Genomic DNA, 23,697 nt, shown 5'->3' with positions numbered 1-23,697 from the left:
TATAATAATATGATATAAATATAATATAAAAATAATATAATTAAAAATTTTAATAGTTTAATAAAATTTAAAAAATATTTTTTATATTTATAAAAATTATAATGGATGATTTTTATATAAAATATAATATGAATATATATATTTTAATATTTTATATCACGTATTGCACTAATCATCTACCTTTTATGGGAAAAAAAAAAAAAAAAAAAAGCGAATGGATCAAAAAGAAAAAACGAAATACTGAGTAAGAGGTTTAGGAAATAGCTAGGGTTTCTTCGTAACTTATCCACCAACTGAAACAAAGAGAGAGAGAGAGTGAGTTAAACGAGCCGTTTACCTATCTGTTCCCAAAATATAAAAGCAAATTAGACACGGCCATTGCCATTGTGAAGTGTGATCGAACTGAACAACAACCTCAAGAAGGTAAGCTCTTTTTTGCTGTAAACTGTTTTCCTATTTCAGATTCAGATTAAAACTTTATTTTACTCTTATTTTTGTGGGGGTATTTTTTTTAATTTCTATGAGATAGTTGGGTCAGCTTGATGTTATCTTGTCTGGCTATTTGTTCAGTAAGCTTTTGCTGTTTTCAACTATTAACATCCTTGGAACGTGAATTACCTTGAAAAACGAAAACCCATTTTGGTATAACCTATGTATTTCACCCATTTATGTTTATGTATGAATTTGTTTTGAGTTTTTATAACGTTGACAATTTCATGGGTACCCTTCCCATGGATTCTAATTTGTAATTTTAATTTATATATCTTTTTTTAAGAAGCATAGAATTTTAAGGTTGATATTTAGGTTTTTGGGTAGCCTTTTGACTGCATTTTGTTCTTTTCAGTTCAAAGGCTGTCATGTTTGCAGTTTCCTACTTAACTGAAGCTTGCTTTAGAGTAGCCCTTGTTGTTCTTATGTTGATTTGGAAAATTGTTTGTCCGATAACGTTTTAGGTGAAAAATATTAGCTTTTGTTTATTTATCGGGTATGCTCTGAGCTCAATGTGGCAGTAAGAGGAGAGAAAAATAGTGATTAGGTGCCTTTGATCTAAGTTGTGAAATAAGTTTCTGTTTGCGATTTAACGCACAGCGTGAAGGGTCTTTCCTTTTTCTGTTTGCCAATCCGGTAGCTAAAGTATGCAATGTTTTTCCTGTTTGTCTTGGTTTTGCAACAAATGGGTTATTTGTTATTATACATATGAAAAATTTGTTGATTTAAAATGTTTTCGGCATTTCCCTATTATTTGTAGGGTAATGCATAAAATTTAATTTCACTTCTCCATCATACTTCAAAAGCTGCAAATTTTAGTGGGGCTGGAAATAGGTGTCCCCAAGGGAGTTGTTAGGTTGAAGTCGCTTTTACTACTTTTATTATTATTGTCTCATTACAAAAGAGAAAGCCTGTTAATAAGAATTCTGTATGAAGCTACTCTAGCTGATTCGTTTTGTTCTTTACTCTAGATCCATAAGCATGCTTGGTTTATTCTATCGACATATTCATATGTGCTCGTCTAAAAAGCCTGGCTTCTTGTTGTCTACCTCCTCGTTCCTATTTCCTATATTTACCCCCACAGGATTATTCACTTGAATATAACTGTCTTATAATTTGCAGAGGTGTACATTAGTAAGTTGTGTGGAATTACGATAAGGAAGATGAGTACTGCAGCAGAGAAAGGGTCAACAACTACGAAAACACCTGGGGATTTCCTCAAATCAATTCGTGGGCGACCAGTTGTTGTGAAACTGAATTCTGGTGTTGATTATAGAGGTTGGTTGCTCTGCATCTACCCTTTCACTCTATGATTGTTTCATCTATGTATGCTTCTGATCCATTCTGCATTTAGAGTTATTTATTTTTGGATTTTGAGTTTTGCTTGTTATTGTTAATGTGCTTAATTAGATTAAGGGTAAATTTCATATTGTCTGTCCTTACAGATACAAATGTTATGCATTCAAAGCTTGTTTGAGTGATTTGTGTATGGTTTATTCCATGAAGTCTCACTTTCTTTCATGCATGTGTAGAGTTCGGCTCAAACTCTCAGGAAATGGAAATGAGTACCAGTTACTTTCTCAATTGTCTTACAGTTTTGGAATTTATTAGATACTTACTGTATTGTTATTTGCATGTGATGAATCATTTGGGAGACCTTGCTGTTGTTTGTCAATTACCGGAGAGAGTAAATGCTTATTCTTTATTTCTGTCCCCCAGTATTTTCCTGTACTCTGTCATAAGATATGTAAAGTTGTCATGAACGGCATGATCTTATTTTTTCTGCATGCTGATGTTCATCTGGTATGGATTCAGCAAAGTTTCTCCTAAGATATTTGAGACACCTGCACATAAATAGCAGAGATAGCGTGTATCATGTATATTATGAAAATTTTCTTTCTGAAATATATTAATGGATTCCAGTGAATGTGTAAGCTTTGGGCCATGGCCTTTTCTGTATATATTTAGAAAACAAGGAGAACCGACATTCAAATTTGAATTCTTAGTCTATTATTGCGGTACAGAATTGTGGCTTTCTGGGAGTTTTATACCGTTAACTTTCCCCCTCATTTGCAGGTATTCTAGCTTGCCTTGATGGATATATGAATATAGCTATGGAGCAAACAGAAGAATATGTTAATGGACAGTTAAAAAATAAATACGGTGATGCTTTTATTCGTGGAAATAATGGTAATTATTCTTAATAAACTTCATTTTATTTAATACTATTTATGCATTTGTGCTGGCGATGATGGTAAATTTCATTTCAATTATGCAGTACTTTACATCAGTACATCAAAGAGGACATTAGCAGATGGGGCTTAGTGTTGCAACTGCATCAAGGAATTATGTCATCTACAAGTCCTAGCGGTTCTTATCTACTTGTTTCTAGGATATGAGGATTTTAGAAATTATACCGTGAGACGGTACTGGATCATCTTACTTGAGTGAAACAATGAAGGTTTTCTATTTGTTCAACCTGTGTAAGAAAGTGGCAGAGATACTTTCATTCTAAGATCAGTGTGTCCTTTCCGCTTCTAAGTTGCATGTTTATTTTATTAAATTGAACCAACTGTTTTTGTCTTTTAAGGATATGTCATTGTTTTACTTTTAACAAAGAAGGATACACAAATGAACAATACTAGCATTAAATCAGCAGAAAACAGAGAAGAAAACTTTGTAAGGAATGAATGCTATGACTCAAGTTGAACCTTCCGGTGTAGCTCGCAAGGTCCTGGAATTTGAAAGAATAGCTACAATTTCTTAAAAAAATGCCAGTAAGCTTTGTGGTGCTACACAATGATGGTCTACATTTGTCTAAAATCGTTAGTCCAGAAGCTTGCGCTACCCTTGCTTGGTATAATTCCTTCGATCAACAGGATTTTCATCTTAAGATGACTCGTTTAGCCAGTGATTTGTATCCCGGAAGCTGGTATGCTGGATGCATAGCCAATTTACAAGACCTGAACTTGTTCTACGTCTTTGCGTGAGTTATGGATAACTTGTCTTAGGGAAATGAACAACGCATGCAGCTGATGAGCCGCTTGGAAAGATGCATTTCTATTCTTAAAAATAACGTCTAGCATTGATGGCTGTGACTTAACTTACGGGTATGGCCCATTGACTCGCTACCATCCACAGCCGTTTTCTTTGACTGTCGCTCCTTTCTTTCCCACACCTCTTTCCGCCTTGTGATGGTACAAAGTCAACCATCCTTTAACTACAGAATTACAGCATCATTCTCTCCTCTTTTCTGTTTCAGTGATTTGAAGAATTTTCAGAATCCACATAGGAGCATCATTGCAAAAGATGGCTGAAGCTTTGCTCGGTTTTGTTATAGAGGCAGCATTGTCCAAGGTGATTTCTCTTGCCAATGAGCAGATCAATCTGGCCTGGGGTTTCAAGAAAGATCTGACAAGGCTTCGTGACTCACTTACTATGATCCAGGCTGTGCTTCAGGATGCTGATGGAAGGCAAGTGAGAGACAAGGCTGTGCAGCTTTGGCTGGAGAGGCTTAGAGATATTGCTTATGAGGCTAATGACGTGCTTGATGACTTCGCTTATGAAATTCTCAGAAGGAAGGTAAAAAATCAGAACCAGCTGAAGAAAAAGGTCTGCTACTTTCCTTTCTTCAAGCCTGTGTCAGTTTCTTTCAGATTTGCTAAGAAAATTAAGAAGATAAATGGATCTCTAGTTCAAATAAAATCTGATGCAGCTGGTTTTGGACTTAGAGTTGGAAATATGGACAGGGTTTCCCAAATTAGCCGAGATTATGAGACGGATTCCATCCTTGATTCAGAAGTTGTAGGAAGAAAAGATGATGTCTCAAAGATTGTGAACATGTTGATTAGCTTAAGTGGCCAACATGGTGTTTCGGTTATTTCCATAGTGGGTATGGCAGGCATTGGAAAGACAACTTTGGCAAAATCAGTGTGCAAAGAAGTAGAAGAGAAAAATATATTTGATGTGATAATATGGGTTTGTGTATCTGATAATTTTACTGACCAAAAGATTTTAGGGGGAATGTTGGAATCTCTTGATAGAACTGCAGGAGGATTGAGTAATATTAATGCAATAATTCAGAACCTTAGAAAAGAGCTGGAAGGGCAAAGATTTCTCTTAGTTCTTGATGATGTATGGAATGAGGATCGGGAGAAATGGGGTAGATTGAAAAGTCGTTTATCAAAAATTAATAATAATGCAAACAGTGTTGTTGTAACAACTCGTAGTCAGAATGTGGCATCCGTAATGGAGACACTTTCTTTGCATACACATCACCTAGAAAAGTTATCAGATGATGAGTGTTGGTCAATTATCAAGGAAAGAGCATTCGGCAAAAGAGGAGGGTTGGTGAGTTCAGATTTGAAGGACATTGGGATGGAAATTGCAAGAAAATGTGGTGGGGTGCCCCTTGTTGCAAGCATTTTAGGTGGCACAATGGGCTTAAAATTGGAAAAAGATACATGGTTGTCGATTAAAAATAGTGATGCTTGGAAGTTGGGAAACAACAATGAAATTTTACCTACTTTGAAGTTGAGTTTTGATAACTTACCTTTTTGTTTGAAACAATGTTTTGCATATTGTTCAATTTTCCCACAAGATCATGAGATTGAAAGGGATCAGCTGATTCAGCTTTGGATGGCTCAAGGTTTTCTTCAGCCATCTGCAGAAAGTAGGCCATATGAAGGAAGTCTTGCAGAGATGGAGGATATAGGAAACAAGTACTTTAATGACTTATTGTCAAACTCCTTATTTCAAGATGCAGAAAGGGACGCATATGGCAATATTACAACTTGCAAAATGCATGATGTAGTTCATGAACTTGCATTGTCTGTATCAAAATCTGAAACACTGACTCTGAAGACTGATTGTGTAGGTGATTTGTCTCATGTTCGTCATCTGAATTTCATTAATGAGGGTGAAATGATTCCAAAAGTTTCAGGAGCTACCCCTCAGAAATTGCACTCTTTGTTTTCAAAGTTTGATGTCTACCCCAACTTTCCAGGTGAATTTAGAAGCTTGCGTGTCCTTAATTTTGAGGGCGCTTTTATCGAAGAGTTGCCTGCTTCACTTGGAAGATTGAGGCATTTGAGGTATTTTGACATCTCCTGGACCAATATCAGAGCACTACCTGAATCCATCACTAAGCTTTATAATCTCCAGACATTAAGATTCATGTGCTGCTTTTGCCTTCAAAATCTCCCCAAAGGAATGAGAGATTTAGTCAGCTTGAGGCACATTTTTTTCAATGATCCAATGCTGATGCCTCTGGAGATTGGGCAGCTAACCTGTCTTCAGACGTTGCCATTGTTTTCTGTGGGTACAGAAATGGGAAACCTAATTGAAGAATTGGGGTCCTTAAGCCAACTGAGAGGAGAGTTAAAGATATCCAATCTTGAGTATGTTAGAGACAATGAAGAAGCCAAACGAGCTAAACTCCAAGAAAAGACAAGAATATACAAGTTGGAACTTGTGTGGCGCTCTCAAAGAGAAGGGGGTAACAATGATGAAGATGTGCTGGGAGGTCTTCAGCCTCACTCAAATTTGAAAAGCTTAACTATTACGGGTTACGCTGGAGAGAACTTTCCATCATGGATGTTGACAAAGACAAATGATGTTGATTCACTTCTGCTCCATAATTTGGTGGATTTGAAATTAATCAGTTGCAGGAACTGCAAAAACATTCCAACCATTGGGCAATTGTGCAATCTTAAAGTTCTTACAATAGATGGGATGGAGAATGTGAAGTATATAGGTACTGAGTTTTATTTGAACAGCAGTAGGTGTGAAGGGCAGAAGGCTTTGTCACTCTTCCCAGCATTGAGGAAATTCACTTTAAAGGAGATGAGCAGCCTGGAGAAATGGGTGGAAGAGGTGGAGGCAGCAATGATCGGAAGAGAACAGGTTGTGGTGTTTCCTTGCCTTGAGGAGCTGATTATTTGGAGGTGTCCCAAGTTGCAAAGCATTCCTGTAATGAGTGGATTTTCATCTCTTCAGAAGCTTGATGTTAGATGGTGTGAGCGGTTAAGTTCCATAGGAGACGGTCTATCTGCATCTACATATCTCAAAGAATTATCTATATGGGAATGTTCTAATTTGATGTCCATTCCCTGCTTAAATATGCTCTGCTCTCTTACAAAACTAGAAATTTCTGGATGTGAAGGATTAACAAGCCTACCAAGTGGGTTGTGCTTATGCACTTCTCTTGAGGTTTTGAGGATTTGCAACTGCCCCAGTTTGATCTCTGTTCCTGAAGATCTAGGAAAATTGCAATCTCTCCGCTCTTTAGGAATCACATTTTGTGGAAAACTGACTACCATTCCGGATAGTCTATGCACCTCACACAGTTGAAGGTGTTGAGTATTGGTGGTTTGTCAGAAGAACTGGAGGAATTTCCTGGTTTTGGTTCCATTCAGCACCTCCATCTTTCCCTTGAAGATTTTTGGTTATATGGATGGGAAAAACTAAAAGCTCTACCATATCAGCTTCAATACCTCACTGGCCTTACATCTTTGGATATAAGGGACTTCAACGAAGTGGAAGCTATACCACAGTGGCTGGGAAACCTCTCATGTCTTCAAGAACTTGAATTCCAGAGATGCAAGAATCTGATGTATCTTCCTCCTATAGAAACCATGCAATGCCTTTCCAAATTACAGACACTTAAGCTTAATGATTGTCCCAAGTTGAAGGAAAGGTGTGCTGAGGAGAACAGCCATGAGTGGTCCAAGATTTCCCATATTCCAAATATCTTCATAGATGATGTCCTAGTCAGTCTAGTGGAGATTGAAGCTGTGGATCCAATTCATACCTCTGGTAAGTTAATTTTCTTACAAATCTCAATCCCTCATTGTCAATTACTTATCTGAGAGCTTTGTCTTTTGACTTATGAGACTCAAACAAGAACTCAGGAAAGCTCATAACAGTAACTTAATAGTTAACCATTTGTTTTGCCTTCTCTCCTCCTTTCATGGCGGGATTGCAGGGAACTGTAAGCCTTCAAAGAAGCACCTGCTTCTAGGCATTCTTGTCAGTGAACCTTATGTATAATGCACATTAGTTTTTGTTTCGGCATTCTTTTCCTAGTCTGTAGGAACTTTTTATGCTACAGAATTTGTCAGACTTTAACTTCTGAATTGCACTGACTGTATTTCTTTAATTCCCTTTTCAGATTAAAGTTGCGCCATGGAGATGAAGCAGTGAGTTGAATGTCACAGACATAACAGCAGGACCTTGACCAAAGTGTTCCAAGATTTCTGACATTCCAGAAGTCATAATTAAAAATGATGATTGATCCCTGTGTAAAAAATTCAAGTTATCTCAACAATGTTAAGGAGTTCAAGTCAATTGGAAATAGAGGTATGTTTAATCACTTAGCCATCTTCTTCAATCATGATTTCAGCAAATTTCTTATTAAACTTTTTCTTTTACTTTCTTTTTTTTAAAGCCATTTGCCCTTATAGAAAAAATAACAAAAACATTGAATTCTTTTTTCTCATCATTTTCTCATTTCTTAGAGGAATCAAAGGGTTTGCTGAAATGGGATTCTTTGCATACCAGAGTATGGAAATGGAACATCCACTGCCAAATTCAAGGCTGTCTCCATCTGTTGCAACACATTGGAACACACCCCAACAACATGAGAATTGGGACATCTCAGAGTAAGAGGAAGGAAGAGACCTTTGCAACTTTGAGCAAAGCACTTGAAGGGGTGGAGATTGAAGGACACAAGTCCATTGTAGACCAGAAAAAGAAGGAAGCCTCTATGCTTCCGTGATTGTCGTCCATTTGTCGACAATTTTACCATAAAAGAAATTAAATTTCCTGCAACTGCAGAAGCCTTATTTATTCAATAGAGATTGCAAGAAAAGATTTTACTCTGTCATTTATTATTTTCATTCAAAGCATATATATTATTCTGCAAATTTAAACACCAGATCAAACTGAAATAAAAGTATAAAATAGTGGTATTGAGCTACAAGCAATTGGAGTATGACTATATCGGGATCGCCTGCCTAGTGACTGTAAACAAGTATACATTTCAACCGAGAGTATATCACTTAATCATTGACCCGAATTAAATAATGCTTGAAATTGTACATAGATGATGTTTATAATTAAGTTTACTGATATAATTAAATTAGTAACCTAATATAATTAATTAAATTAATAACTTGACCAAATTAATGGCGAATGCTTATATTGTTGCTTAAAGAGTAGGATTCGAATTTTTTATTTTTCAATTAAAGAAACAATCAATTTCAAATATCCTCTTTAAGATTATCCTAATATATTTTTATTTTGAATTTGATATGAATGAATATACGGAATCATCAACTTTCTTTTCTTCTTCTTTAAATTAAAAGAAATGATAAAATATTAAGAAAATCAATTTGATAAAATATTATTAAAAAAAAAAATTAAAGAAGAAGTTGAAGTTGTGACAAAGTGCTGGCAAAGGAGTTGACTCAACACTTGGCGTGAGGTGCAAGGACTTCGGTTTTAAGCTTTAAAACCCTAAACGTTACAGTAATTTTCTATTCATCTTATTCATAATTTGCATATATAGTCAGCTTATATATTCGCATTTAGCCATCCTTTTTCTTGCATTGGAAAGGCCATATCGACTATATCCAAGGTAACAAACAAATCCATGCCTTCAATTTTTCATATTGTTATGAACTTTTTCTTTTCCTTTTCTTTTTTTTTTCTTTTTTTTTTTTTTTGGCATTTTTATGAATCTCTTTCATGTTTATATATGATCATGGTGAAATTTCTTTTAACATCCAAAAGTAAATGTTACACTTATAATATCTCTATGAAAGTAAAGCTTGTTTGTATTATTGTATCAAAATATAGGCAGAAAATCATGGCAACAGACAGCTTGGAAGGTAATTTGGTGCAGCAAATTCCAGTTCCTAAAGGTGAAGGAGACATAAATTCGGGTGCAATTGAGACCCTTAATTTGAAAATCAATCAGCCTAAGAAGATTGTGTTGGATAGAGTTGGTGGTGCTTCTAAAAAGGTTCATCAATTCTATTTTATTAAGTTTTGGCCCTATAAAGACCCAGATGAAGCATCAAAAATTTCAGAAACAGAAAAGTTGATCGAAAAATTGGATCAAGATAGAATTCGAATTCGCAAGGAACAAAAAATTTTAAGGGTAAGTAATGATATCAATTCATTTATGATCTCTTGAAAATTTTGACAATAGTTGTATGATCTTTTAATAAAATGTTAAAATTTTAATTTCAATAATCAAAATTCAAATTTTCACGATTCAAATATAAAAAAAAAAAATTAATCAAAATGCTTTCATTAGTAAAATCTGTAAAATGTTTTATCATGTATTTTAAATTTAAATTGTCAAATTTTGATAAAACAAATAGATGTAAATAATAAATTAATATTAAATTTATATATTTATATATTATTTGATGGACTTTGTGGACAGTTAAAAAGGATAGATATTCGATCACAAATTGAGCAGCTAAGCTATCATCAATGGGATATTACATACGGATTGGAGTACGGGCAAAAGAATATGTTGGATTATCTAGAAGTAGTTTTGGATAAACTGAATTTTGACAAGAAGATTACACATAAAGGAAGAGCTATCAAGTCCTACTCAACTGGACGTCATAGTCAAGTAAGTCGCACTTTAAAATCCAATATAATTCTTTTGTTGTACGTGATCATCTCTTAATTTCGTTCGTGAAATTAAAATATTATGAATGCATCAAAACGAACTCGCAAAACAAAGTATTTTTGTGCTGCATTAAATCTATCTTATTATTATTATTTGGCGTTTCATGAGACTTTTGAACCGATTACAGGACTTTCAAAGCTGGATGTCACATGGAAGTAGTAATTTGGCTACAGAAAAGCAGCTCTTAAGAGACATAGCTAGTAGCCAACAAAGCCTCAGTGATCTTGAGCCAAGGTCATTGTTACAAGAATATGTAAGAGACAACAATTGGAGACTCAATGATCTTAGCTTAATGCATGTCTTTCTTCTAATTCTTCTTCTACTGACTAAGCTTTCCTATGGCAGATTCGGTGGTATAGTGACGGCTCAAATATAGATAAAACCAGGTATACCCAAATGATTGACAAGATGAAACAGATTGAAGAGAGAAAAGAGAAAGCTTTGGCTGACTTTGCTAATAAAGGCAAGATTTGGAACCCCTTGAGTGTGAGAAGGGCCATACAAGAGCAAATCAAGGTAAAATACTCTTACTTTACTTAAACTCAAGGGCTTATTTTTTTTATTTAATTCTTTGATAGGAGTTTCTCCCGATTTTGTCTAGACTTCGTCTTTTTTCATGCAATTTTATGAGCACAATCTCTCATATTGATCTGATATATTCAAGATTTTACTTATCAAAATACGACAAAAAAAAATTATCATATTTTTTTCCAATTGGACTTGGGTCTTAATGGCTTAATCTAATAAGGGTGCTTCTCTCGAATTCACTAATATTGTATCATATTTGTCATGTAGCTTGTTAATAAAATATCGGTGGAATTAAGACGGGAGCAATGCGAAGTTATGACCGAAATTGCGCGTTTGGAGAAAGAACTTGAGGCTATTAACGAACAGGCATTTGCTTACAGAAGGCAGCAATGGGGAATATGGAAGCAAAAGAATGAAGCCCAAAAACGCATTTTGAAAGTGAGGCAACAGTTTGACGAGATGGTACGAATAATAATTTACACTAATTAATTAAATTTTCCCAATTGCTTCAATTACATTAATTTCCCACCTTACACTCAAATGTATGATCTATTAGTTCAGAATGGCAGGTATCATGAATATCTTTCACTTTTGAGCAATGCCAGGGAGCTCGCTGAAAAGAAAGATGTTCAAGCTCTAACGAAGGTCTCTCACCGGCAGGTTTATTTCGTTTCATATAATCATTTTTTATGATTTTTTTTTTCATTTTTGGGCTACAATTTTTTTTTTATATCCAAACAAATTTTGTTTTCATATGTCGTTTTATTAACACTTTATTTTGAATTAGGTTAATGGATTTATGTTCGAGTGGAATTATACATACGATAAAACCTTCCGAGTAAGTTACGAAGTTAGTATCTTACCTTCACTACATAGCCGGCAATTGGGCAGGGATGGACGGATCAGGAACTGCGATCAAGAAACACTAGCGTACATTGAGGGCCTCAACCTATAAAACAATTGTGATTTTGATGCACAAAAGAAGCAGTTAATAGGGAAATGTTCCAAGAAGTTCAATGAAGAAGAGAGTGTTTAGGCTTTAATTAAGAATCCATGGTGAACCAAAGGGAATCATCTAAGTAATCCCTTCTAAGTTCAAGAAATATGATGTATCAAAAAATGTTTTTGATATGAATAATAATGTTATGGTTTATGTTTTGCAAGATACTGTAATTGGTTAATTTCTTTAAAATTGCTATTTTTTATTAGTGCCTTGTGTAAGGTAATTTCTTTGACCATATAATTATAATATCTAATTAAATAAGTTTATTGGGATATAACAATCGTATATTACTGAATTTGATTTAAATAATAATATTTGTAAATTTTTAAAAATTTCAAATTAGCATATTAAAAAATTTTTAAAGGTTTTTGAAAAAAAAATAATTAAATTATTTCGTTGAGAGATAATTTTAAAAATAAAAAGATTGAGCTTAAATAATAAATTAAAAAGAATGAAACAAATAGATTCACTAAAAAAAAAAAACATCCAAAATAACAAAGTTAACTTGAAAGTCAAGTAAATCTTTTTGGGACATGTATATCGCAACAATCTGTGCATTTTTTTTTTTTAGATATAAAAGAAAGTATTTATTTCATAATTAAGCTATGAATTATTCAAATTATTTTGTATGATTAAATCATCATAGAAATAAAGAATTAAATTTTATTTTTTTTCATACATTAAAATAAAATTTTTTTTTTTTTCAACAAATAAGAGTTCATTGATTAAACACTTATCTCAAAGAAAATATACAATTCGAATTATCCTAAACAGGATCAAACTTATCTCCTACATATTCCATAAACCCTGATCCATACCCAAAGTACTCAATTTGATTATTTGATTGCCAACTCTTTAGTCTTCACTCATGAGAATGAGTGGAGAACAGCCTCAAAATCTCCATAGAAATTTGCACTATTTTGTATTTGTAGTTTCATCAGAAGAAGACAGCCAACAGGAAAGGCTAGCATCCATAGCTACTTCTTCGTCAAACTCCTTCAAACTTGGATTAGATTTAAGACTATGACCTTGTGGCAGCGACTCAGTCATCAATGGCTTTGTATCGTTGGCCAACAAAGCTCTCCATTCATGAATATCAGACACTGGGTTCAACAGATGATTAACATGGCTGCAACCCTTTTTCAGAAATCGTTGATACGACCCAATTTCAATGTCTTCATTGCCATTCTTGTCTTTGGCTTTCAAATCAGTCCATTGATGGAGGCTGGAGATGGGATTTCGCAGAGGATTCACATAAACCATGTTCTCTCGAACCCGAACTGGTTTGACAGAGATTGATTCCATAGTTTTATCAGAAACCATGTGCAACCCAGACATGGGAGAGCTTAGCTTTCTATTAAAGAAAAACAAAACACTCAAAGCCCTCAACTCTACTTGATGACTTGTTCATTAAGACAACCTAAGACTGGAGATCTTATTTATAGATTTGAATCTGAATCACTAAATCTTGATTTTCCAATTTCTAACCGTTGGATCACAAATTTTTCCTATGACTCGTGATATCTTTATCACCAAGCTTGTCTTTCAAATTACCAAAACAGCAAAACCGATCTTATTGTATGCATCTAATCATGGTTTTGACAACCCATTTTATTAAATTTGTGAATGGATTTCCTTAATTTTTATTTAGCGCTTGTTTGTAAATTCAAGTTGTGGACTTTCTTACAGCTCATTCATGAACTCACTCAAGTTGTGTACTTGCTAAATATGCAATGTCTGAATTAAATTCTTTTTGGCCATTTAATGTCTGAATTAAGTTAGAAACCAAATTTGAAAGCTTTATTTCATTTTATGCGAGTCTAACAGCTCATCATATGAAAAACTAAAACAATAGTTTAATCAAGGTCTCATCCTTGTGTTTAGATAATGAGATTATTACTTTTTTTTTAATATAAAAATGTTAATTTTACAGGTTTTATTAAATTGTTGCCTCTGCTTGTAACATATCTGTTTTTAAGTTTTTTTTATGAAAGAAAAGATAAAATGTTAAATACAAAAAAAAAAAAATGTAAAATCTGCCTACAACAGAACCTTTTTCGGATTCTGGACATAGCAGGAACTCTACGCACCAAGCTGCCTTTTTAAGGAAAGGAAAGAAGAAAAAAAATAGACTAATCCTTCTAATGAAGTCATTAACACATTAATAATATTCTTTTTATTTTTAATTTTCCCATTTCACAACTTCTATAAGTTACTATGGAGCATTAACCACTTCAAATAAAAATACATGGTAATGCCATTTTTCACATTTGAGATGTCAAATTACACCTGAACGCCGAGATGAGAATAACCCTACTGCATTCTTTGTTGCAATAACTTTGCTGACTAACAGCTTCCACTTAGTCTCATCTTTCTTGCTCTGCTGCTGCATTTTCTCTTTAAAATGCCTACGAAATAGAAAAGGAGATGGTTTAATCACTGGTATCAGGTTTCCACTACATTTGTCACCATCGACAAGTACTTAATAACCTTCAATCACATCCTTTAAATCAAATTCAATCAAAAAACCAAGTAACCAGTACAGTACAAGCCAGCGTTGATAAATCAATCAGATTTTGGAACAATGTTACTATTGTAGGTGATATCATCGGCACTAAGCCCCTAGCTTAACGGGGAAAAGTATTCTAAAGAAGCAAGCATTCCAATCACCATAGCAACATAAGAAATCAACCAAGTCTGAAGACAATGCATGCAAGCCGTGTTATTGAGCATAGTATAACTCCTACGGCATAGTGTTTTACAAACCTCATCTAAAACTAAGCAGCATCAATCAAACTAACTAGCTTAGCTTTTGCCCAATTGATAGATATTACTACTGCCAAAAGAAACATACTACGGTAAAAGGATAAATAAAAGAGCAAATACTAATAGGAGTTTATGGCTCATTGCCAACCAGAGACAAATATTTCCTGTCAAATACCTCAAAAAACCAAATTAAATATATTTAAGCTTTCATCAGCTAGTATGAAATCGTCTAACACAAGCATAAACCTTATACATAATCCTTCTTTTCTTTTCAGTAAACTAATATCATCCTTTTCCTCTTTTTTAACTCTAAAATATTTTCTCTAAAGTGGTCGATATAATGGTTTGGTAAAAGGTTAATGCTTACCTACAAAGAGGAACCTTGCAGGAATCAGGCTCATTGCACATGCGGGAATGCAGTTCAAGAAGCTGCCACATGCGCTTGCAGTGAACACATCCACCAGGGACCCGAGTCTTACAATTGGAGAAATGACGCACTAAAGCTTCAAGTCCCTTACAAGCAGGAAAATTGCAGTTAGCCTGGCTTCCTTTCAGCACCTTGTCACGGGGTCCAATTGTCCTACAGCCATCCTTGCAAATGTGAAGTAGGGCCTCCATTGCTTCATACAACTGAAAGTAGACCTTTTTCTCTTCTATTTTCCTCTGCCTTTCTTGCTTTCTCTGAGAGAAAGAAAACAATAAGCAAAACCAATGATTAAAACAGGACAATTTTATAACATATAAGCATAAGCTCAACTATCACTAAACTCTGGCATCAAACTTTGAGCCAGGATCTGAAACACAAGTAAAGCAAAGATCCTATTTTCTAAGTTACAGTCTTATAGGTAAGGCAAAGAAATAATTAGTCGGTCCAAATTTTACATTGTATGAGGGAAAGGAAGGAAAGGACACCATACATATAGTCACACACATATATCACAACATAGTGGTTCTCATAAGGGCAAGTCAGTGAAATGTTTCAATATGATATAATCATACCCCATGCTACAATTATCTAAATCTACAGCACTTGCAAATAGGTTATTCAATGGAAGCCAATACAGTTTATGCTTTCAAAAGAAGAAGCATGATTAGAACTGAGAATTAGTGAGATGAAATATTTTAGGATGTAGTCAAGAGACCAACATCAACAAAAGACTAAAATGGACAGTCTTTTGGACAAGAGGATGAGAAGAGATTACACCACAAAGAGTATGTTGTTTTGAACCAAAATTTTTCCTTCACCCCTCCACAATCTTCCCTCACCCCCCAAACATAATAATAATCAAAGTAATAGTAATAGCAATAAACAACCCTCCAGAGAGGGAAAAAGAAAACAAATTGATTAACAAATATATATATTAAAAAAAAAAACAAAAAGAGGGCTATATCATGAAAATAAATTGAATAACAAATATAAACTCCAAACATAGAAAAGGGTTTGACTTACAGAATCTGCTTCAACAACAGACTCTAGAAGTTCTTGTTCAAGAGCTGGATTGGCACGCTTCATCACTTTCCACCCTTCAGTCGAAGATACAGATTTGAAATTCTTTACAACCATACGAACACAAATGAATGTAAGCCTAGGTGCATCACAATTCCTTGCTAACTGAAGGACATCTATCACATTTTCTTTGGTAAGCCAGCCTTGCCCCAGGAAGCAAATACAAACTCTTTTTAGTGCTGGAACTGAGTAGGAATGTGACAAGACTAATAGATGGAGAACAAACTTCTTCAGCTCTTCCTCTTCATAACTGCATTTCCATATTGAATAATACTGAGTGTATCCAATTATAACTAGGATAAATGAGCACACAAAATAAAGACCTTAGGCCGATTTAGCAGTGCCTATCAAGTTTAAACACTTAATAACAAAATACTAGCCCAAAGGGAAAAATAGAAGTCTTCGCAAAGGCAAAAACAACTTGCTTTCACTTTCCCCTTTTTCAGATGTACAAATGTTCTTCTAGCAGAATCCAGTTTGGGCAGAACCAGTATACTTTCCTGTGTGAAACTTTTTAGAACCATAATTTTTATATTCTAGGGGGCAGCTTTAAAATATCAAGTATGAAGGAACTACTGCTAAATTATAGTTTCAAACATACCAGGATGAATATGCTAAACTATGGTTTCTCCAGCCCCAGCTCACAAACTATTGCTAAAAACTTTAGGAAGCAAGTATGCAGAAAAAGATTTCAAACATACCAGGATGAATATAAAAAACGAATAAACAAGCGGACAGCATAATGAGGAATTCCAGGAATTTTGATGAATCTCATGCCATGCTTGACTTTTGATTGCCCGACAATGTTACCCAGCACAGGTGACGCAACACTCTTCAAAAAAGAAAATGTTTAGATCATAAATCAGAAATTAGAATTGATGAATTGATAATATTATAGTACTATAGCTTCCATTTTTTTCACATGTATGTCAAAATGAATGCATTAATCAACCATTTATAAGGAAATCAATTCAAGCTCAAATATTAAATCATTTCCATTTTTGAAGAAGAGCAGTAATGACCCTTGGCCCAATTTCTATCAAAATTCATTGAATTCACTGAATAAACATATAAAAGCAACCAACTGTTCAAATTATGTATATAATAATTAGAAGAAAATTTCCTTAACATTGTGATACAAATCAGGCCAACTCTATTGCTCTACTTAAAGAGATAAAAAAGAAAAAAGAAATATAATCAACTCACCAAAATATTTGAATGAGCTACAACACATGATTTATCCTCAGTGATAATACAAACATCAGCACCATACCCTTCCTTAAAAAGCTTGTCCCAAATATCCTTTGTTTCCTTTGGGACAAAGCTGCACTCCAGAGGCGTTTTTAAATACTTAGCTCTTGTACACATTTTACCAGGGAGAGGTGGTGGTTTTGGAATGTTACAGTTATCAGACCCAGAAGAAATAGGAGCTTCCGGCACAGGTAAAATTTCGGCTGGATTTGCTACCTCTACACACACATTAAAAGATCTACATAAGGGCTCGCTAGGCGAGGATAGCAAGGCAGAATCAATAGCTGGCGGAGACATCAAATATAACTTCTTCCCAGAATATCTGCACTAAAAATTAAACAAATGAGAATAGAACAATCAAAAGTGCGAAAAGTAGTTAATCGCAAATGAGCTATGTCACAATATATAAACCAACAGCAGTGATTAATCAACTCTATAACATGAACCGAATCAGACACGAATATGTACCAAATTCATCCAAATATATAAAGTTTTCCTAAATGGAATCTTGAGGTTGCACCATAAATGGTCAAAATCTAATCCTAGAAGGAATGTTAACATAAATTTAATAAACAAAGTAGAAAACTTAACAGAATCAAACAGGAAAAGTATCAACAGAAAGTGTTGATTTAAAACCAACTGCAATGATTAATCAACTTCATAACATCAACAGAGGAGACCAATATGTAACAAACTCATCCAAATATATGGAGTTTTCCTAGATGGAATCTTAAGGTTCCAGCATAGAATGTCAAAATCTAGTCCTAGAAGGAATGTTAACATGAATTAATAAACAAAGCAGAAAACTTGACTGAATCAAACAGGACAAGTATCAACAGAAAGTGTTTCTTAACGGCTACCTGCCCTTACCGATAATCTAGGATAAGGAAATCTTAAAACAATCAACAAGGATATGTACAAGAAACAAAACCCATAATTCTAAACCCACAAAAAAAAATTTAATAATAATAATTAAATAAATAAGTTAAATAAATCTTAGAGTCTGATTATTATTAAAATAATATAATCAGCCATAAAAAAAAATACTCAACCGCCCATTGATATTATATTAAAATAAAAGCTAACATTATAAAATAAAAAACCAATAAAATAAATTATAAGGAATAGACACCAAAAAAAAAAAATGAACAAAATATTTTAAAAATCAATTATAAGGAATAACACTAATTTAATGTTGGTTCACATTAAATTATCAACTAAAAGAAACAAAATTATTGTAAATTCATTTTTCAATGTATATAAAATTTAATTAAAACAAAAAAAAAGCAAAGAAATATGATGATCATGAAGAAAAAAAAAATGTCATCTTTAAAAGCCGAAAAAGCTTAATTAAAAAAAAATGAGCTTAAAAGGAAGAACAAAGAAAAGAATTAAAATTTACCTTTTGATCAAAACGCTGAAAGAAAATAGAAGAGAAGGAAGAGATACATGGGGCAAACCGCAAATGAGAGCATTGGTATTAGAGCTTCAAAACGGCGCAGTTTTAGTGCATAGATAACATAAGTTGCTAGAGAGAAAGAAGACGAGATGTGGGGAGACGGGTTCGTTTTTTGACTGTCCGTTTCCATATATATTAAAAATCGTGACATGAAAATCGGTGCGCGCCACTCATCTCGTGATAAATTTAAATTTCACTGTCACTAATAATAATTGTCACTTATTTTATTACTATATTTTCGCGCTAACGTATCGTCCACTTACATAAATTTATGGAAGAGTGTTTATAATTTGATTTTAATTGAATTGATAGGTTAAATTTATTTAATTTGATTAATTATTTTAATATTATTTTTAGTTAAATTTATTTATTATTAAAAGAAAAAAGAGATAAAGTGACGTTGTGTTGGCTATTTTTTAAATGTAAGTATTATTTTGACATTTTAAAAAAAAATTATAATTCACGTTTCGAACAAACATGAATATAATATTAATAGAATAACTTTCATCGTCATCATCATCGTCACGAAAGTTCTTTGACATTTTTATATTATTTTTTTATTTATCTCGATTTATAATTTAATACACAAATCAATTGGTAAGATTGATTAATGAAAATAATGTTTTAAAAAATTTTTATTTTCAATTAATTTATTTAAAATTTTAATTAATTGAATTAATCAAAATTTTAATCAAAATATAAAATAATTTAAATATAAAATAAAATACATAAAATTGATCATTTTATTTCGTAAATTATAATAATTTTTAACATAATATTTTGATATTTAAATATTTTATTAAATAATTTTATTTAATTTATTTAAAATATGATAAATTAAAGTTTTAAAATATAATTTAATTTAAATTCATTTATTATTCAATTAATTAAAAATATTAATCAAGTTAAATTTAATTGATTAATTTTAAAATTAATAATTTTAATTTAATTAATAAAAATAATATAATATAATTAATTTTTAAAAAAAATTGATTCGAAATTAATTTGAACCAATAGAAAAAACCCTTTTTGATATGTTCTCTCTTGTCCAATAATTTAACCTTTTCAATACTTCCTATTGTATTTAGTCGGGTTTGGAATTAAAGCAAAACCATTCAATTTTTCTATGCTTTCATCACAACAAATTTTGTTTTGTTTCTCTAATTGGGACATCTTTTTGGCCATAAGATTTTCGATAATTTTTTTTATGTCTCCCCTAATGTGATTTGACAGCTACTTTTCAAAAGAAGCCTATAATTTACATTTAACATTCAATCTCTCACAAAGATTTTTTGGCAATGTCGGCAAATTTTGTTTTTAAAATCATGCCAACTTTTGTTTTGTCTTCAACAATTAAAACAATAAAATAAATAATTTTTTTCAAAACTTTTAAGTTATTAATTATCTTTATAAAAAATCATAATTAAAAACAAAGAAATTATGAAATTTTAATTTTAAGTTTAAGTTTATATATTAATATAAAAATAATTATTTTAATTTCTATGATTGTTTTCTTAACTTTTTATGTAGGTAATAATTTCTTTTTCTCTTTTACTTATGAAAGATTTATTGATATTATGTGATTGAAATATAATTATCTAAAAATAAAATTAAATATAACACTTTTTACCATTTTGATCATTGTAGACAAATTTTAATTAATTATGTTTTCTAAATGAAGGAAAAAGATTTTGCTTCTTATTCTTTAGTGGGTTTGGTTGAAGAAAAAGAAAATAGAATGAGAAAAAAAAAATAAAGGTAAAATAATAAAAAATAAAAAAACAAATAAGGATATTTTGAATTTATGAGACGATAAAAAAGGTTAATGAGAAGAAATGGGCTGTGACTGTGACCGGTGTGTAGTAGGGGTGGTGGTATTGATTTCGCAAAGTGGGGGCCACATCGTACGTCTCCTCCAGACCACAAGGTCACCAAAAAACGTTGGACCAATATTTTTATTGACACGTGTTTTGATGATGTGGGGCGGAAAAAGAGAGACAGAGAAAATGGGGCGGCCGAGGAAAGACAAGGATATGGACAAGTTTGGATGACTCACGACAGTTAGAAAGCTGAGGATTTTGCGATGAAATATTGGGAATCTGATCTAACGTTGGTGAGTTGGTTGATGACGTGGATCCTAATTTTCTCTGCCTTTTGATTCCGTTGATTTTCTTCTTTGGGTTGCCAATTTTTACAATTTCTTCTTTTCTATTTTTCCCTTCTATTTGGGCCTCAATGTTTTTCCCACTGTTAAAGATGAAATGAGATCTCAAATCTTCGCACTTTTGCATCCAAGTGTCTGTCAAAACCAATTGCTACATTACTCGTGAACTATTATTTTTATTTTTATTTTTATTTTATTATTTTCTTGCTTATATTTTTTTATCGAGAATTATTAAATGATTGATATATTGTACATATTTCACCATTAATTATTTAACTATTATAAAATTTTCAAGTTAGTTATTAAACTTTAACTAGATCTACAAAATTATCAATGGTACAACTATAACTGATATCTCCCAGCTTAATTGGAAGCCTTCTGGAAATTGAAAATAGAAAAGATAAATCTAATTCAGTTTTGGCCCAATAACTCTTTTTCAGCTTAGTATTTCAATAACATGCAATTACGATAGCCAGAAGCAAGCATGCCCCTGCCTGGAGTTGCAGGAGCATACCAGGATTTATCAGAATTGCCAATGCAAAGAAAAAGAAATGACGACGATCAGCGTCTAAAAGCATTTCCTTCTGATTCAAAACGGCCTTGCGAGTAATGTGTCCTGCGACGGACACTCTCTTCTATAGTTGAGCTTCCTCCCTTCTCAGCACCATAGACGCTTCTATGAGCAGCATCCAAGAAGTTTCTGCCAACAGATGTGCTGGACAGTGTAGCCTCCCGAGCATCGTTCTCCTCAGCCTTTTTCAACCGCTTCCATCTTTGCCCTTCATGCAACTCAGCATCCTCTTGCATTTCACGAAGCCTGGCAGCTCTCTCCTCTTCAGAAAGTTTGGAGGAAACATTCCGTCGTTTATCATTCCGAGGTGCAGTAGCTCTATGGTCATAAGACCTTCTATCTTTTTCTTGATTTTTATCTGCATCAATACTTTGTGGAGCTTGAGCAGAATGTTTATCATGTTTAGACTTGTCATGGTTCGACTTAACCGCATCTTGATTATCATATCTGTATTTCTGCTTGGGACGATTCATCTCTTGACCTTCTGTTTCATTTAATCCATCTTCTGAGTCTGATTTTCTTCTGCGATAGTGGCCCTCATAATCTGACCTCTTATGATGATGTTTTCTACTTCTTTTGTCCTCCTTAGAAGTGTCCTCTTCAGAATATGAATCCTGTTTAGATGATGAATGCTTCCGATGCTTGGAAGAAGTGCTGTGATGCTTCTTCCGGTGTTCCTTGCGATTAGGGGACTTTTCCTTTTGTTTCTTTTCTACAACCTGTTACAAAATTAATAGAAACATAAGTTAATTAGCAATTGCAATAGTTATTCTCATAGAACTGATACAAAGCACATCCTAACTGCAAAGATTGATGGTGGCTCTTCCAACGCCCTTTTTAGAGTACAACAATATTCACAAAGAAATCTATCAGAAAAAGCATATTTTGTTTGCTAAGACACCCAAAAAGAAAAAAAAAGAGCAATAGAATAGATAAATAACGTACAGATTTACGAATGATGGCCATCTGGACAGGGTTGTTCTTAATGCGGGCAACAGCTTCTTGCTCGCGCTGGCGAATCAAAAGCAAAGGATCAGAATGGAGCTTGCGCCAGGCATCATTGGCTGAGTGAGGTTTGTCTTCAAACAAGGCTCCTGGGACAGAAGAAGACTGCTTGGCAGAAGCATCCGTAGCCTTGGACGTTGGGAGGGCTTCTTCAAGAGCCTTAAACCCTCCACCTCCGCTGCCTCCAGCAGCAGAGCTACTGGCACCCTTCCCAACGGCAAGTCCAGAATCGTAAAGGAAGTCCAACCTCTCCTGCTTCCTGCAGAATCAAAATTTGAAATAAAATAAAAAAATCCTAACCCTAATTTCCTATAACAAAAGGGGGAAAAAACAAGGAAAGAGACGTACGAGACGAGGCCTGCTTGCTCTTGGAGAAGACGGAACTCAGACCGCTCTCTCTCCTCGTGAATCTGCTTACGAAGCTCTTCCAATTTCTTTTGCTCAGCCTCATGCTTCTGTTCAGCCTTCCACACGTTTTCGATGTTCCTCAAGCTTCCAGTATGCCATCCTTTCTTGTTCAGAAACTTCAATGCCATTTCTCAGTTTTCGATGCCAAATCGGCCAAGCCAATCACCCCACCGTCGATTAACCCTAGTTTAAACTTTTTTCTAAATCAGATCCGAGACCAAATTAAAAATTTCGGGTTTAACAATAATATTGAACAAATTCGTACTTAACCCTAGCCAATAATATCGGATTGAACACAAAATTGCAGCTAACCCTAGAAGCAGTCCCTAAAATTTTGAACTAGCAAACGTTGTTCAAATTAATTTCAATTTCACTTGCAAAACCTTTAATGAAAGCTAGCAACGTACCGAAGGGACGTCGTAGGAGCCCTCGAAGCGTTCGATTATGAATCTGTAAACAAAAGAGAAACTGCAGAGAGTGAATTTTAAAGAGACAAATCCGATGGGTAGAAAAATTTTGGGGAATTTGAAGAGAAAATCGAAGTTTCAGGGAAAGAGGAACGAAGTCGGAAAAAAACGCAACAAGGGCTGCTGATTTTTCCTTTTTTTTTTTAATTGTTATTTGGGTGAAGGGACAGGTGGGAAACGGGCCGGGTTGGAGTTCGAGACCTATGGTATTAGGTTTGGGTCGATTTTAGGTTTTGATTATTTATGATTTGGGTCTTCTTATAATTTGACCCTTTAAGCTTTGGGCCAACTTTGAGTTTGGGCTAATCAAATTACTTTTTTTAGATTTATGAAAGATTTAAATTTCAACAATTCTTGAATTTTGGATTGA

At 33.6% G+C, this 23,697-nt stretch overlaps 5 protein-coding genes across 9 annotated transcripts; 3 read left to right on the top strand and 2 right to left on the bottom strand.

Annotated features, from left to right (window-relative positions):
- Nucleotides 1-167: 167 nt before the first annotated feature.
- LOC111307657 (sm-like protein LSM36B) lies at nt 168-3,078 on the top strand. The gene is made up of 4 exons (XM_022905732.2): nt 168-423; nt 1,612-1,767; nt 2,566-2,679; nt 2,768-3,078. Exons 2-4 carry the CDS (start codon nt 1,653-1,655, stop codon nt 2,812-2,814), a joined length of 276 nt encoding a protein of 91 aa, XP_022761467.2. The 5' UTR covers nt 168-423; nt 1,612-1,652; the 3' UTR covers nt 2,815-3,078.
- Nucleotides 3,079-3,214: 136 nt separating this feature from the next.
- On the top strand, nt 3,215-8,374 carry LOC111307656 (putative disease resistance protein RGA1). The gene is made up of 4 exons (XM_022905731.2): nt 3,215-3,599; nt 3,752-7,305; nt 7,661-7,848; nt 8,007-8,374. The coding sequence occupies exon 2, from the start codon at nt 3,799-3,801 to the stop codon at nt 6,838-6,840; it is 3,042 nt and encodes a 1,013-aa protein (XP_022761466.2). The 5' UTR covers nt 3,215-3,599; nt 3,752-3,798; the 3' UTR covers nt 6,841-7,305; nt 7,661-7,848; nt 8,007-8,374.
- A 623-nt stretch (nt 8,375-8,997) lies between these two features.
- LOC149512437 (proton pump-interactor 1-like) lies at nt 8,998-11,889 on the top strand. Of its 2 annotated transcripts, XM_089752015.1 has the most exons (8): nt 8,998-9,127; nt 9,349-9,652; nt 9,944-10,138; nt 10,326-10,451; nt 10,544-10,714; nt 10,994-11,188; nt 11,288-11,386; nt 11,514-11,889. In XM_089752015.1, the coding sequence occupies exons 2-8, from the start codon at nt 9,359-9,361 to the stop codon at nt 11,679-11,681; spliced, it is 1,248 nt and encodes a 415-aa protein (XP_089608141.1). In that variant the 5' UTR covers nt 8,998-9,127; nt 9,349-9,358; the 3' UTR covers nt 11,682-11,889. The 2 variants fall into 2 exon arrangements, with proteins under 2 accessions (XP_089608141.1, XP_089608140.1); XM_089752014.1 differs by lacking the exon at nt 8,998-9,127 and having other exon boundaries at nt 9,251-9,652.
- Nucleotides 11,890-13,882: 1,993 nt separating this feature from the next.
- Nucleotides 13,883-18,824, bottom strand: LOC111307655 (BTB/POZ and TAZ domain-containing protein 3-like). 2 transcript variants are annotated; one of them, XM_089752016.1, is made up of 6 exons: nt 18,656-18,824; nt 17,209-17,580; nt 16,704-16,834; nt 15,946-16,252; nt 14,863-15,176; nt 13,883-14,137 (listed from the first exon to the last, which is right to left on the bottom strand). In XM_089752016.1, the coding sequence occupies exons 2-6, from the start codon at nt 17,548-17,550 to the stop codon at nt 14,008-14,010; spliced, it is 1,224 nt and encodes a 407-aa protein (XP_089608142.1). In that variant the 5' UTR covers nt 17,551-17,580; nt 18,656-18,824; the 3' UTR covers nt 13,883-14,007. The 2 variants fall into 2 exon arrangements, with proteins under 2 accessions (XP_089608142.1, XP_022761464.2); XM_022905729.2 differs by having other exon boundaries at nt 17,209-17,575.
- A 2,437-nt stretch (nt 18,825-21,261) lies between these two features.
- LOC111307654 (uncharacterized) lies at nt 21,262-23,442 on the bottom strand. Of its 3 annotated transcripts, none has more exons than XM_022905727.2 (4): nt 23,268-23,442; nt 22,801-23,060; nt 22,393-22,711; nt 21,262-22,166 (listed from the first exon to the last, which is right to left on the bottom strand). In XM_022905727.2, exons 2-4 carry the CDS (start codon nt 22,986-22,988, stop codon nt 21,438-21,440), a joined length of 1,236 nt encoding a protein of 411 aa, XP_022761462.2. In that variant the 5' UTR covers nt 22,989-23,060; nt 23,268-23,442; the 3' UTR covers nt 21,262-21,437. The 3 variants fall into 3 exon arrangements, with proteins under 3 accessions (XP_022761462.2, XP_022761463.2, XP_022761459.2); XM_022905728.2 differs by having other exon boundaries at nt 22,801-23,053; XM_022905724.2 differs by having other exon boundaries at nt 22,801-23,043.
- Between the last annotated feature and the right edge of the window lie 255 nt (nt 23,443-23,697).

Source organism: Durio zibethinus, chromosome 22 (assembly GCF_047325235.1).
Source record: "Durio zibethinus cultivar Kanyao isolate XHJ-2024 chromosome 22, ASM4732523v1, whole genome shotgun sequence".
In the NCBI taxonomy this organism is placed as follows: Eukaryota; Viridiplantae; Streptophyta; class Magnoliopsida; order Malvales; family Malvaceae; genus Durio; species Durio zibethinus.
The sequence above is the reverse complement of the archived record's forward strand: the minus strand, read 5'-3'. Positions and strand labels throughout refer to the sequence as shown.

Excerpts from the sequence above, each read along its gene's own strand:
- LOC111307657 (XM_022905732.2), top strand. The coding sequence starts at position 1,653 with ATGAGTACTGCAGCAGAGAAAGGGTCAACAACTACGAAAACACCTGGG. Across the intron at positions 1,768-2,565 it reads TTCTGGTGTTGATTATAGAG|GTATTCTAGCTTGCCTTGAT; the intron begins GTTGGTTGCTCT and ends CCTCATTTGCAG. Across the intron at positions 2,680-2,767 it reads TTTTATTCGTGGAAATAATG|TACTTTACATCAGTACATCA; the intron begins GTAATTATTCTT and ends TCAATTATGCAG.
- LOC111307656 (XM_022905731.2), top strand. The coding sequence starts at position 3,799 with ATGGCTGAAGCTTTGCTCGGTTTTGTTATAGAGGCAGCATTGTCCAAG.
- LOC149512437 (XM_089752014.1), top strand. The coding sequence starts at position 9,254 with ATGGTGAAATTTCTTTTAACATCCAAAAGTAAATGTTACACTTATAAT. Across the intron at positions 10,452-10,543 it reads GGTCATTGTTACAAGAATAT|ATTCGGTGGTATAGTGACGG; the intron begins GTAAGAGACAAC and ends TTCCTATGGCAG. Across the intron at positions 10,715-10,993 it reads CCATACAAGAGCAAATCAAG|CTTGTTAATAAAATATCGGT; the intron begins GTAAAATACTCT and ends TTTGTCATGTAG.
- LOC111307655 (XM_089752016.1), bottom strand. The coding sequence starts at position 17,550 with ATGTCTCCGCCAGCTATTGATTCTGCCTTGCTATCCTCGCCTAGCGAG. Across the intron at positions 15,177-15,945 it reads CTGTTGTTGAAGCAGATTCT|AGAAAGCAAGAAAGGCAGAG; the intron begins GTAAGTCAAACC and ends TCTTTCTCTCAG. Across the intron at positions 14,138-14,862 it reads TGCAAGGTTCCTCTTTGTAG|GCATTTTAAAGAGAAAATGC; the intron begins GTAAGCATTAAC and ends TCTATTTCGTAG.
- LOC111307654 (XM_022905727.2), bottom strand. The coding sequence starts at position 22,988 with ATGGCATTGAAGTTTCTGAACAAGAAAGGATGGCATACTGGAAGCTTG. Across the intron at positions 22,712-22,800 it reads GAGCAAGCAGGCCTCGTCTC|GAAGCAGGAGAGGTTGGACT; the intron begins GTACGTCTCTTT and ends TTGATTCTGCAG. Across the intron at positions 22,167-22,392 it reads TGGCCATCATTCGTAAATCT|GTTGTAGAAAAGAAACAAAA; the intron begins GTACGTTATTTA and ends ATTTTGTAACAG.